The following is a 14968-nucleotide window of genomic DNA, read 5'->3' as shown; positions in this document are numbered from 1 at the left end:
AACTATTCACTTTTCCTTTAGTGGCTGGCCTCTCCTATAGGTAACTCTCAGACGCAGCTACCATCCCTTGAAACCTGACAATTATTAACTTCATCCTCCTTCAGTGGCTGAACTACCCATTAGTTTACCCTCAAATGCCTCTACCATCCATTGATCCTGCCAACTATTCGCTTCTTCTTCTTTTAGTTGCTGTACTACCCATTAGGTAACCATGAGATGCCTCTACTATCCCTTGAAATCTGCCAACTATTCACTCCCTCTTCCTTCAGTGGCTGTACTACCCTTTAGATAACCCTCAAAAGTTTCTACCATTCCTTGAAACCTACAAACTATTCAGTTCCTTTACCTTCAGTCGCAGAACTACCCATTAGGTAGCCTTTAGATGTCTCTACCATTCCTTGAAATCTACCAACTATTCACTTCTTTTTCTTTCAGTGGCTAGACTCTCCTATAGGTAACCCTTTGATGCCTCTACTATCCCTTGAAACCTACCAACTATTCACTTCCTCCTTCGCTGGCTGGACTACCCTATAGGTAACCCACAGATGCTTCTACCATCCCTTGAAATCTATGAGCTATTTAGTTCCTCTTTCTTCAGTGGCTGATCTCCCCTTTAGGTAACCCTCAAACACTTCTACCATCCTTTGAAACCTACCATCTTTTCCAGATTTGTTACGTTCCAATGTTGTAGAGTGATGTGCCATACAGGACGATCGCTCCAAGATGGTGCCAGGAGAATCATCGATGTTCAAGTCCCTCTCCCTTCAATTCCTGGATTCTCTTATAGGTTATGGTGCCAGGAGAAACATGGATGTTCAAGCCCTCTCCTTTCAATTCCTGGATTCTCTTATAGGTAACCGTCAGATGCCACTTTCATCTTTTGAACCCTACTAACCCTACCATACTATTTACTTCCTTTTCCATTAGTGGCTGGACTACCCTATAGGTTACCCTCAGATGCCACTTTCATCTTTTGAACCCTACTAACTATTCACTTCTTCTTCCAGTTACTGGACTGCCCTACAGGTAACCTTCAGATGCCTCTATTGTGCCTTGAAACTCACCAGCTGATCACTTGCTTTTTCTTTAGTGGCTGGACTCCTATAGGTAACTCTCAGACAATTCGGCCATCCTTAGAAACTTTCCCAACTATTCACAGATTTTTCATCTTCCAATGTTTTATAGCACAAATGACCCAACAGACTACCTAAAAGCTTTACAGAGAGAGCCACAGAACAAGAGAGAAGACACCACAGCCTTTTTTAAATGTGAAGTAGTTATGTGCCCCACACTATGGTAGCTTCACAATGGTGTCATGAGAAATATTGATCTTTAAGGCCCTCTTTCTTCAGTGGGTTATTAATTTCATCTACTTCCAGTGACTGCACTCTTTTTAGTAGCTTTCAAATGCCTCCAACATTTCTTGAAACCTACCAGCTATTTACTGATGCCTCGTACACACGCATCGGTTATTGGCCATGAATTTTCGGCTTGTTAGTATGATGCTTTCGACAACCGACTCCGACTTTTTGGCCAAATAAAATCTGGTGTGCAGGCTATAAAATTTTTGTTGGCCGTCAACACAACGGCCGATTTTCGGTCAGTCAGTACAGATTTCGGCAGACAAAAATCTGATGAGCAAGACTGGGCATGTGCAGAGAAGAAAAAACACACGGAAAGTAAACCAGCACATGACATCACTTCTGAAGTAGATTTTCGTTGGCCGAGAAAATTTGTGTGCAGTCTAGGCACATTCCAACCAACAAAACACAACTTGGACAAAAGACAGCCAATCGGTCGGCCGATTATCGTTGCGTGTGTACGAGGCATTACTTTTACTTCAGTGGCTGGACTTTCCTATAGGTAACCATCAGATGCATCTATTATCCTTTGAAACCTACCAGCTAGTCATTTCCTTTTCCTTCAGTGGCTGTACTCTCCTATCGGTAATTCTCAGACAACTCTACCATTTCTTGAAACCTACCAACTATTCACTTCTTCCTTCAGGTGCTGGACTACCCTAACCCTCAGATTTTTCTACTATCCTTTGAAACCTGGAAGCTCTTTAATTCCTCTTTCTTCAGTGGCTGAACTCCCCTATAGGTAACCCTCAGACACCTCTACCATTTTATGAAACCTATCAACTATTCACCTCTTCCTTGAGGTGCTGGACTACATTAAACCTCAGATTCTTCTACCATCCTTTGAAGCATACAAACTCTTCACTTCCTCTTCCTTCAGTGGCTGAACTCCCCTATAGGTAACCCTCAGACACCTCTACTATTTTGTGAAACCTACCAACTATTCACTTCTTCCTTCAGGTGCTGGACTACCCTAACCCTCAGATTTGTCTACTATCCTTTGAAACCAGCAAACTCTCTACTACTTCTTCCTTCAGTGGCTTGGCTTCCCTATAGGTAACCCTGGGTTTTCCTATAGTAACCCTCAAACACCTACACCTGGAAACCTACCAGCTAGTCATTTCCTTTTCCTTCAGTGGCTGTACTCTCCTATCGGTAATTCTCAGACAACTCTACCATTTCTTGAAACCTACCAACTATTCACTTCTTCCTTCAGGTGCTGGACTACCCTAACCCTCAGATTCTTCTACTATCCTTTGAAACCTGCAAGCTCTTCAATTCCTCTTCCTTCAGTGGCTGAACTGCCCTATAGGTAACCCTCAGACACCTCTACTACTTTGTGAAACCTACCAGTTATTCACTTCTTCCTTCAGGTGCTGGACTACCCTAACCCTCAGATATTTCTACTATCCTATGAAACCTGCAAGCTCTTCACGTCCTCTTCCTTCAGTGGCTTAACTCCCCTATAGGTAACCCTCAGACACCTCTACTATTTTGTGAAACCTACCAACTATTCACTTCTTCCTTCAGGTGCTGGACTACCGTAACCCTCAGATTCTTCGATCATCCTTTGAAACGTACAAACTCTTCACTTCTTCTTCCTTCAGTGGCTAGACTCCCCTATTAGGTTTCATAAAATGGTAGAGGTGTCTGAGGGTTACCTATCAACTATTCACCTCTTCATTCAGGTGCTGGACTACCCTAACCCTCAGATTCTTCCACTATCCTTTTTTAGCGTACAAACTCTTCACTTCCTCTTCCTTCAGTAGCTGGACTCCCATATAGGTAACCTTAAGATGCCACTACCATCCCTTGAAATCTACAAACTCTACACAGATTTGTCATATTCCAATGTTTTAGATCACCTATGATCAAACAGGTTAAAGACTTTACCAATCACAGATGAGCTAAATGACTTTATGTCCCTAGTCAACAATTGCATGAGGACTCGAGGGCATACAATGCGATTAGAGGAGAAGCGTTTTAACCTCAGGCAACGTGGGGGGTTCTTTACTGTTAGGGCTACAAGATTGGGCTACAAGATTGTGGAATTCTCTACCACAAGAGGTGGTTTCTGCGGGAAGTATGGTGGCTTTCAAAAGACTCTTATGCCTCGTACACATGCAACGATTATCGGCCGTCTTTTGTCCAGTGTTGTTGTGTTGGTTGAAATGTGCTCTAGACTGCGCACAAATTTTTTCGGCCAACAAAAAACAACTTCAGAAGTGATGTCATGTGCTGGTTTACTTTCCGTGTGTTTTTTCTTCTCTGAGCATGCCCAGTCTTGCTCATCAGATTTTTGTCTGCCGAAATCTGTACTGACTAACGGAAAATCGGCCGTTATGTTGACGGCCAACAAAAATTTTATAGCTTGCACACCAGATTTTTTTCGGCCGAAAAGTCGCAGTCGGTTGTCAGAAGCATCATACTAACAAGCCGACAATCGGCCGATCGGACGTTGGCCGAAAATTCATGGCCAACTATCGATGCGTGTGTACGAGGCATTAGGGCTACAAGATTGTGAAATTCTCTACCACAAGAGGTTGTTTCTGCGGGAAGTATGGTGGCTTTCAAAAGACTCTTAGACGTACATCTCAAGGATCAGAACATTCAGGGGTATGAGAGATGAGTACGGCCACACACACCTACACAGGTTGAACTGGATGGACTATTGTCTTTATTCAACCTCACCTACTATGTAACTATGTAACAAGACTGAAATTCATTTAATAGGGAAAACAGAAAGGTCAAAAATATAGTGGAGTTCCTTCCACCTAGATAAGATACCATATCCCCAAGGAATGAAGAACTATATAAATGAATGGAAAGGCGCAACAAAAAGACAGAGACCCTTCTTTTTCAACTTAAGAATTATAAAAACCATAGCCATCAAAATAATATTATAGTAGAAGGTATCTTCTCCTAAAATGGCTGGCTAACCTTTGAGGGATCGAAGTCGATCAAGGAGACAGAGTACTTATGCCCTGAAATGAAGACAGTGAAAAAACTAAGAGATGTTATCTGCATAATGCATACATCCTGTAAAAGCCATCTATCATACCTAAAGCTAGACAAACAGCTTGACCTTTGAAGGTGCTTGAATTCGCGCATTTCACAGTTCTGTCTAAACAAAGACTTACGATGAGGAGAGCACTATGGTCCATTTTTTTTTTTAAGGGGAAAGTGATCTTTTGGTAACTTTCGCAAAAAGTCTAAAGCCTCGTACACACGCAACGAATTTCCGCCGACCGGTCGTCCATCTTTTGTCCAGAGTGGTGTCTGTTGGTTGGAATGTGCTCTAGACTGCACACAAATTTTCCCGCACGACAGAATTCTACTTCAGAAGTGATGTCATGTGTTGGATTGCTTTGTGTTCTTTCATCTCTGAGCATGCCCAGTCTTGCTCATAAGATTTTCCCCCATCGAAATCTGTACTAATGAGATGAAAATCAGACGTGTTTTTACGGTCGACAAAAATTTTATAGCCCGCACACCAGGATTTTTTCGGCCGAAAAGTCGGAGTCGGTTGTCGGAAGCATCATACTAACAAGCCGAAAATCGGCAGATCGGTCGTCGGCCGAAAATTCCCAGCCGAATTTCGACTCGTGTGTACGGGGCTCAAGTTTCAGGCTTCGTCCCTGAGCATGTACTGCCCTAAATCTTCGTACACCTAAGTGCATTGTCCAGCCACAGCAGCTACATAGTTACATAGATAGTCAGGTTGAAAAAACGCACAAGTCCATCTGGCTCAACCAATAAAAAAAAAGAAAAGCTGACCGACTCTCAGAGATGGGACACCTGTGCCCCACAGCTAAATGCCAGAAAGTGAAACCCAACAAAGGCCGATCCTCTCAAATCAGATATATCAGGGATCCTCCTTTCAATATTCAAAATTATATCTCAAGGTATCATTGATGCACTCATTAGGCAAGTTGAAGATCTAAGGCAGGGATCCTTAAAATACGGCCCTCCAGCTGTTGTGGAACTACACATCCCATGAGGCATTGTAAAACTCTGACATGCACAGACATGACTAGGCATGATGGGAATTGTAGTTCCTGAACAACTCGAGGGCCATAGTTTGAAGACCCTTGACTTATATAGAGTGCAGTAGCATAGCATGGGTTGCCAGCAGTGGCGGCCCGTCCATTGGGGGTGCCGCCCCCCCCCCCTATTCATGCATCCGGCCCCCTAATCTATATGCAGGGCCCCGGATGCATGGATTCCAATAGGGGATTTTTTTTTTTTATTTAAGCCCGTGATAATAGGCTTCAAAAAAGGGTGGACTCGGGGCGCAGAGTTGTATGGCCAGAGGAGACTCACAACCGTTCGGGTGAAGGAGTGGGTAAGGATGCTGGCTGTCCGGCTGGGCAGCCAGCCATCCATCCCGGGAGGGGGGGGGGGGGGAGGAGGGAAGGGGTGCTAGATTAGATATTGCTGGCCGGCTGGCGGTCCCACGGGGGGGGGAGGAGGTGTTGATTTTGCCACCCCCCCCCAGATTTTCATTCACCAGTCGCCACTGGTTGACAATATATATATATAAAATATAATAATTTATATATATATATTATATATATATATATATATATATATATATATATATATATATATATATATATATATATATATATATATATATATATATATATAATAATAATATATAATAATAATAATATATATATATATATATATATATATATATATATATATATAATAATAATAATAATAAAAAATAATAATAATGATAATAATTATAAAAATAATAATAATAGTTATATATATAATAATAATTATATATATGTATAATCATTTACATTTTTTTAATATGTACAAATAAAATATATAGTTTACTAATATTTCTCTACTTGCATAACTAAATATAAAGTGCCAAAAAAATCTCAAATAGCATTTTTTGGGGGGGGGGCAGTTTGGTATGTTTGCCCTGGGCTGTAGATGACCTTGTCTCGGCACTGTTGATGGGATCTACAGTATAACAGCCAACTGCAGATTGTAATGGACAGACCGTCTTTTTTTTTTTACGTTGTATTATCACATGATTTGTGTAGCATTTATAAAGCTTTTATATATTTGACTAAAGTGGGGTTTTCAGCAGTCTCAATAATAAATTACTTGTTCAGGTGTTCATTGGTAAATAGCTATTTAGTCTCTGGGAGATTCTCCCCTTGGCAAGCATTACCCTACAACTGGAATAATTCCAAGATTTCTGGAGACATAAGCAGCTTATCCTACCCTTAGCATCAGGGCTGCTGTTAGAAATCACGGGGCCCCATACAGCCTACTTGCCCCCCCCACCCCAAATTTATCAAGACAATATTTTCAATTAAAATACACTAAAATCATTATTAGCGGACACAAACATAACAGAGAACTTGTGTGAATGAACCCTTTTTATTGTTTTTTTACATTTTGAAAAAAAAAAAAAATTATAATTTATTTGAAAAAGGGTAAAAATGTTAACATTTTATTTTACAATTTTTTATAACTCATTACAATGTTTGTTTTTTACAGTAAAAAAAAAAAAAATTATAATTTATAATCAAGACAATATTTTCACTTAAGATACACTAAAATCATTATTAGCAGACACAACCATAACAGAAAACCTGTTTGAGTTAGCCCTTTTTAATTGTTTTTTTACATTTAAAAAAAAAATACATAATTTTAAAAATGGTAAAAATGTTAACAATTATTTTATTTTACAATTTTTTGAAATTTATTACAATGTTTAAGTGTTTTTACAGTTAAAATTATAATTTATAATCAAGATAACATTTTCACTAAAAATACACTAAAATCCTTATTAGCAGACACAAACATAACAGAAAACCTGTTTCAATTAGCCCTTTTTAATTGGTTTTAAAAAAAAAAATATTATAATTTCTTTTAAATGGTTAACCACTTAAGACCCAGGCCTATTTCGTACACTTTTTGTTCACAGGTTAAAATCAATATTTTTTCTTGGAAAACTACTTCGAACCCAAACATTATATATATTTTTTTTAGCAAAGGCTCTGGAGAATAAAATGGCGGTCATTGCAATGTTTTTTGTCACATGGTATTTGCGCAGCGGTCTTTAAAAACGCCATTTTTTTGTAAAAATTAAGAAAAATCACATTTCACTGCATTTAAAAAATACTAAACAGTAAAGTTAGACAATTTTTTTGTATATTGTGAAAGATGATGTCACGCCGAGTAAAGAGATACCAAACATGTTACGGTTTAGAATTGCGCACACCCGTGGGATAGCGACAAACTACAGTCAATAGAAATCTCAATGGGCGATGCTTTAAAATTTAACGGTTACCAGTTTAGAGGTAGAGTGTAGCTCTTTTTTAATTATTGCGCACTCTCTGGCGATCGCGGTGATACCTCACATGTGTGGTTTGAACAGCGATTTCATTCGCGGTGCAACTTCCATATACGTTTTCTTTTGTGCGCAAGCTAACGGCGACAGGGGCGGCTTTTTTTTTTTCCTATTTATTTTTTTTATCTTTATCACAGGTTTTAAAAAAAAAAAAAATCTGATCACTTTTATTGCTGTCACAAGCAATGTAAACATCCCTTGTGACAGCAATATGCAGTGACAGGTACTCTTTACGGAGGGATCGAGGGTCTAAAAGACCCCAAACCCCTCCACTGCACCTCAAATGGCATTATTGAATACATTTTTTTTTTCAAATTTGCCGCCTGGCTTCGATCAGGACTCCATCCAGTCGGCGGACGTGTCGGCTGGGTGCTCGGGTCTCCCGGGGGGAGGGGGGGGGCGTCCCGTACCGCTCGCCGGGGTAACGACCGAGGGGCTCCCGGGCCGCATCGGTTGTTACCGCCGGAAAGCCGACTGCCGGCTCTAAACAACGGTACCGGGGTGATGTCTCTAGCTAGAGTCATCACCCCGGTATAACACCACAAATTTTGCTGACGTAGCCCTACGTCACTTTGCGGTAAGTGTTTATAAATGTTTACAGTTATTTCATTTTACATTTTTTTTAAATTATTAATTTAGTTTTTTTCCAATTTGTTATTTTTTTTACAGAACACAGGGAGGTGGGGGGATCAGAAGCAGAGAGAACATGGAGGGGGATCGGTGTTGAAGCAATTACAGGAATGATGCCCTGTGTCTGTGTCTCTCCCTGCAGCAGCTGAAAGCTGGCAGAAGGGGTAGAAACTGGCTTTCAGCTGCAGCAGAGAGTCGCACAGGGCTTCCTTCTGATTGCCCCCCTGCCCATCCGCACTGATTCCCTGTGCTGCCCGGGCCCCCTACAGGAGGACTGGTGGCCCCCCCCCCCCCCTTTTCAGCTGCCCCATTTAGCAGGATTGGAGTATAAAGTAAGACAGTGTAGGAAACGTAACATTTTTTCATATTTTTTTGTTTGCTGGGGGAGAGAGATGTGGTGGTGCAGGCTGGAGTGATACGATATAGGGGGGGAGGTCCGTCTGCCCCCCCCCCCGTCTGATGTAGCACCAGCCGCCACTGTTTACAGCTAATGAGATAGAATAAAGTAAAAGAAAAATAAATGCAACATGCTTGACACCCAGGGCTGCTCTATTCAACAAAATTATTTTTAATAATGAAAAATATTCATAGCAATGGCCAAGAAAAAAAAACACAGTCAATGATGATGGTTGGTGTTCCCTCACATTAGTGGTAATTAGAGAAATGTTTCCTTATATTGATAGTCAGTAAAGCGCTTCCTTAGATTGGTGGTCAGTGAAAGCCTACCCTACATTGGTGGTCAATTAAAGCCTACCCTACATTGGTGGTCACTTGAAGCCTACCCTACATTGGTGGTCAGTTAAAGCCTACCCTACATTGGTGGTCAGTTAAAGCCTACCCTACATTGGTGGTCAGTGAAAGCCTGCTCTACATTGGTGGTCAGTGAAAGCCTGCTCTACATTGGTGGTCAGTGAAAGCCTGCTCTACATTGGTGGTCAGTGAAAGCCTGCTCTACATTGGTGGTCAGTGAAAGCCTACCCTACATTGTTGGCCAGTGAAAGCTTACCCTACATTGGTGGCCAGTGAAAGACTACCCTACATTGGGGGCCAGTGAAAGCTTACCCTACATTGGTGGTCAGTGGAAGCCTACCCTACATTGGTGGTCAATTAAAGCCTACCCTACATTGGTGGTCACTTAAAGCCTACCCTACATTGGTGGCCAGTGGAAGCCTACCCTACATTGGTGGTCAGTTAAAGCCTACCCTAAATTGGTGGTTAGTGAAAGTCTACCCTACATTGGTGGTTAGTGAAAGTCTACTCTATATTGGTGGTCAGTGAAAGCCTACTCTTCATTGGTGGCCAGTGGAAGTCTACTCTACATTGGTGGCCAGTGGAAGTCTACTCTACATTGGTGGCCAGTTAAAGCCTACCCTACATTGGTGGTCAGTTAAAGCCTACCCTACATTGGTGGTCAGTTAAAGCCTACCCTACATTGGTGGTTAGGGATGATCGAATGGTTCGGGTCGACCATCGGTTCAACCCGAACATTGGCTGTTCGAGGTTCGGCCGAATTTTTTGCCCAAAAAGTTCGGAATTCGGCAACCAGGACCGACCAAAATGCAATGGTTCAGGAAATGGGCTTTAACTACTTGTAGATATACTGCGGCGGTCAGCCCTAGCCAGGCAAAGTGACGTATATATACGTCACTAGCCTGTGACCGGCTTGTGAGCCAATAGCGGGCGAGCGCTGAGGCGCGCGCCCGCCCTGGCTCGTTCACTGAGGAGTCCGCGCGTGTGACCGGCGGACCCGATGTCCGCCGGTCACACTACGATTGTCGGTAGAGCGGGAGAAAGGCGGGCGGCTTATGTAAACAAGCCGCCTGTCATTCTCCCCTGTGTAAAAATGGAGATCAGACGGTTCTACTATGTAGAACCATTGATCTCTGTTTTTACAATAGTAGACATGTCCAATCACTGTTAGAATCATGCCCCTAGGACACACTTAACCCCTCCCTCTCCAATACAGTTAACCCCTTCCCTGCCAGTGTCATTTTAACAGCAACAGTGCATATGTATAGCACTGATTACTGTAGTAATGTCACTGGTAACCCCAAAAGTGTCAAAAATGTCAGTCAAGGGTCCGATCTGTCCGCCGCAATGTCACAGTACCGCAAAAAAAAAAAAAAAAAACGCAGATCGCCGCCATTACTCGTTATAAAAAAAACACCAAAAATTACAAAAATCTTTCCCTTTGTTAGTAAACGCAATAACTTTTGTGCAAACCAATCAAAATACGCTTTTTGCGATTTTTTTTTACCAAACATATGTAGCATAAAACAAATTGGCCAAAAATGTTAAAAAAAATTTGATTTTTACATTTTTTTGGGGGGAATTTCATATAAAAAAATGTGAAAAATGTTATTTTTGCAAAATTGATGCTCTTTTTTTGTTTATAGCGCATGATCAAAAAATTGCACAGGTGATCAAATACCACCAAAAGAAAGCTGTTTGTGGGAAAAAAAGGACGTCAAATTCATTTAGGTACAGCGTCGCACGACCGCGCAATTGTCCGTTAAAGTCACGCAGTAAAAAAATCGCAAAAAAACCCCTGGTCAGGAAGGGGGTAAAATTTTCCGGGGCTTAAGTGGTTAAAAGCCCGTGATTGGACCAGAACCATCAGTAAAAGCCAATTGAGGGGCAGGAGAATGCTAGGAATGTGATTGGAGTGACTAGGGGGTCCATAGTCCAATCATTAGTGAATAGGCCCCCAGTATATAAGATAGCCCCCGCCAAATTCCTAGCATTCTCATACAGGGGCATGAAAGAGAATGGAATGCTGTTCTGTTACAATGTGTTACAAAGTGTCATTTAGCAATTTTTAGTGTGAGGAAAGGGATATCTAGTGTAGTTAGGTTGCTATTTTTCACTATAGTTAGCTTTCATTTATTCAGTTTCTGTAGGGAAAGTGTTAAGTGTTAAGGGGACCGTAGTGTAGTGTAGGGTTAACTGACTGACTGCTATGGCAGGGTGACAAAACCCTTCCATAGCAGGGGGACCGCTATAGAGAAAAGCTAGTTTCTCTGAAGTCACTTTCGCTGCAGGAATATGGCTTCGCTCCTGTCAGCATTCTTTATGCTGCAGGCGTTAATAGTGCTTTTTTGAGGACATGTTTGGAGTCAGGCATGACATCTGAACATGTCTATAGGGGTATATATACACACCCATGTCTGTATATATACACCTACACATATATAGGTGTTAAAGGAGCAGAACACTATACTTTTGCTAATGAAATCATTTGCACTAATATGGTTACGCTCCCAACACCTATATATGTGTAAGTGTAATATACATATCTGTGTGTGTGTGTGTGTGTGTGTGTGTGTATATATATATATATATATATATATATATATATATATATACACCCCTATACACCCCTATACACAAGTTCAGATGTTTTTCCTGCCTCCAAAGAACCCCAAAAAATGCCCAAAAAAACGCTAGCGCCCAAAAAAAAAACGCCCAGGTGTGTTGTTGCAGGCATTTTTTTGGAGGCAGGCAAAAAATCTGAACTTGTGTATAGTGGTATATATACACACATACTTGCATGTATTTTTACACTTGCACATATATAGGTGTTGGGAGCCTATTAGTGCAAATGATTTCATTAGCAAAAGTATAGTGTTCTGCTCCTTTAACACCTATATATATGTGTATGGGTATATATACATAAGTGTGTGTTTTAATATATACCCCTATACAGAAGTTCAGATGTTTTGCCTGCCTCAAAAGAACCCCAAAAAAATGCCCAAAAAAATGCCAGCGCCAAAAAAAAAAAATGCCCAGGTTTGTTCTTGCAGGCATTTTTTTGGGCATTTTTTTGGGTTCTTTGGAGGCAGGCAAAACATCTGAACTTCTGTATAGGGGTATATATATATATATATATATATATATATATATATATATATATATATACACACACACACTGATATGTATTTTACATTTACACATATGTAGGTGTGTTAGGAGCCTAGCCATATTAGTTCAAATTATTTAATTAGCAAAAGTATAGTGTTCTGCTCCTTTAACACCTATATATGTGTAGGTGTATATATACAGACATGGGTGTATGTATATATACCCCTATAGACATGTTCAGATGTCATGCCTGACTCCAAACATGTCCTCAAAAAAGCACTATTAACGCCTGCAGCAAAAAAAAAAAAATGCTGACGGGAGCGGAGCCATATTGGTGCTCTGAAAGTGACAAAATACAAACAATCTCTTTTTTTATGGTTCTGGACATGCTACAGAGCTGAAACTTCACAGGTACACTTTTTAGACCCCCCAGATACTAAATCCAAATTCAAAATAAAAAAAAAAAATCTCTTTTTTTTTTTTAAATTTTTTCAATAATTGTCTCTCTATCAAAAATGACAATTTTTAAGAACTTTTTTTTGTGTGATTAATAGTCCCTGGGGCATGACCCAGAACCCTAGGCACTTTTTAGGGGCATTTATTGGGTTTTAGGGCTTTAAAATTGTGTTTTTTGTTCGTTGTTGATGATTGTTGTTGATTTCAATGGGGTTCTGAAATCCGGGCCGAACTTTCGTGTAGTTTGGATGTTCTGGCCGAACCAAACTTTTCAAAAGTTCGATCATCCCTATTGGAGGTCATTTAAAGCCTACCCTACATTGGTGGTCAGTTAAAGCCTACCCTAAATTGGTGGTTAGTGAAAGTCTACTCTATATTGGTGGTCACTGAAAGCCTACCATAAATTGGTGGTCACTGAAAGCCTACCCTACATTGGTGGTCACTGAAAGCCTACCCTACATTGGTGGCCAGTGAAAGCCTACCCTACATTAGTGTTCAGTGAAACCCTACTCTACATTGGTGGTCAGTGGAAGCCTACCCAAAATTGGTTGTCAGTGAATGTCTACCCTCTTTGGTGGTCACTGAAAGCCTGCCCTAAGTGGATGGTCAGTTAAAGCCTACCCTACATTGGTGGTCAGTTAAAGCCTACCCTACATTGGTGGTCAGTTAAAGCCTACCCCACATTAGTGGTCAGTTAAAGCCTACCCTAAATTGGTGGTCAGTGAAAGTCTAGTACCGGCACCTCCAGGATTGAATGTATGTAATGGCAAGGGCTGCTGGTTGTGCTACAGTGTATATTGATGCTGGCTGCATGGATCTACTGTTGCTGGGGGGAATCTATTGTTGTGGGAGTGTTATTGTTGCTGGGGCAGTCTATTTTTGCTGCTGGGGGAAATTTTGTCTCTGGACGGGATCTAGTTTTTCAGGGGAAGGTCCAATTGTTACTGGAGAGGGAACTATTATTGCTGGGGTGGGTTTTATGTTGCTGGGGGGTCTTATGTTCCTGGGGGGGGTCAACTGTTTAGGAAGGGGTCCACTGTACCTGGCTGCTGGAAGGTCTATTGATGCTGTGTGGGGAGATCCGTTGTTTCTGTTGGGGGCCTCTGAGTCTATTGTTGCTGGGGCAGTGTTATTCTGTTGCGGCAGTCCATTGTTACTGGGGGATCTATTGTTACTGGGGGGGGTCTATTGTTGTTGGCTGCAGGGGATCTATTTTACTGCTTTTTTTGTTATCATTAATACATTCCATACAAATGACCTAGTACCACAAATAGTACTTGGTTCTATATGCTGTAAAAGGGGCAGTAGTGGGAGATTGGTAGGGTATGGAACCAAGGAACGGTGCTTGGGGGTGGGTAGGGGGCAGAGACAAGAGGTAACTCCAAAAGGGGGCGTTCCTGCAACTATGCTCTGACAAAAAAAGCCCTGTCGTAACCCATCAGCCCCCCTATACAGCAGAGCTTAGACAGAGAGAGAGAGAAGCAGCACATGAAGACAAACATTTCATGTGCCGACAAAGAGCATGCTGACAGAAGGAGAGGGAGCAGAACGGCAGGGATATGTCACCAGACTGCTGCTTCTCCTTTACTGCCTAGTCCTAGGCAGGATATGCTCTGTGGCAGAGCTGTGTAAATCTTAGAACTGGATGGACGGAAGTATGAATCCCGTGAATGCATTTCATCTGCGTATTTCGTGTTTTTTTTTCCCTGGAGTTCAACTTTAAGTTTTCAGTGTTGGTAGAAACTATTTTTTTTTAAGTTAAGTAAATGGAATAAATAAAACGCAGCGTTGCTGTTGAATTTAATTTATTAAGATTGCGTTGTTTTAAAAAACAAACAAACAACAAACAATACCCCGAGGGAGTCAGACGTTAAATAAGGAAAACAATAGAAATCTCCCTTTATAACAGGGTATTTATGTAAATGCGCAAAAAAAAAAAAAAAAAAAAGAAATAGAGAAATAAACACAATACAATAGAGGCAAGGCAAAAATTAAATTGGAAATAAATTAGATATTAAAATGTTCTATCTAATATAGTCGTGTCTCAGTGTACCCCGTGGTGCTCTTTTGTTGTAGATCCAAAGGGGATCCTGAAGTCAGAAGAGAACTCGGGATCAGAGACAGGAGATGAGGCCCAGTTGACTATCTGGGAGCGGCAGCATGAAAACCACCAAGGAAGCAAAGGTACATGATCCTAAGGCTTGTGAGGGCGTTATGTGACAGTTGTATCCTATAAGACTTCCATGAATTTTAAACAGACCTCCAGCCAAAAGCC

At 41.2% G+C, this 14968-nt stretch overlaps 1 protein-coding gene across 2 annotated transcripts in view; it reads left to right on the top strand.

Annotated features, from left to right (window-relative positions):
- The window catches only part of ASTN2 (astrotactin 2), a 409628-nt gene that overhangs the window by 140136 nt on the left and 254524 nt on the right, over nucleotides 1-14968 (top strand). The window contains exon 4 of one of the 2 annotated variants that reach the window (XM_082263953.1): nucleotides 14770-14877. The exons of the other annotated variant lie outside the window; for it this stretch is intronic. Within the exon in view, the coding sequence (XP_082120079.1) occupies nucleotides 14770-14877 (108 nt within the window). The remainder of the gene's footprint in view (nucleotides 1-14769; nucleotides 14878-14968) is intronic. 2 annotated transcript variants of the gene reach the window in all.

The sequence above is a fragment of the Pelophylax lessonae genome (genome assembly GCF_965119305.1).
Source record: "Pelophylax lessonae genome assembly, chromosome: 7".
Lineage (NCBI taxonomy): Eukaryota > Metazoa > Chordata > Amphibia > Anura > Ranidae > Pelophylax > Pelophylax lessonae.
The sequence above is the reverse complement of the archived record's forward strand: the minus strand, read 5'-3'. Positions and strand labels throughout refer to the sequence as shown.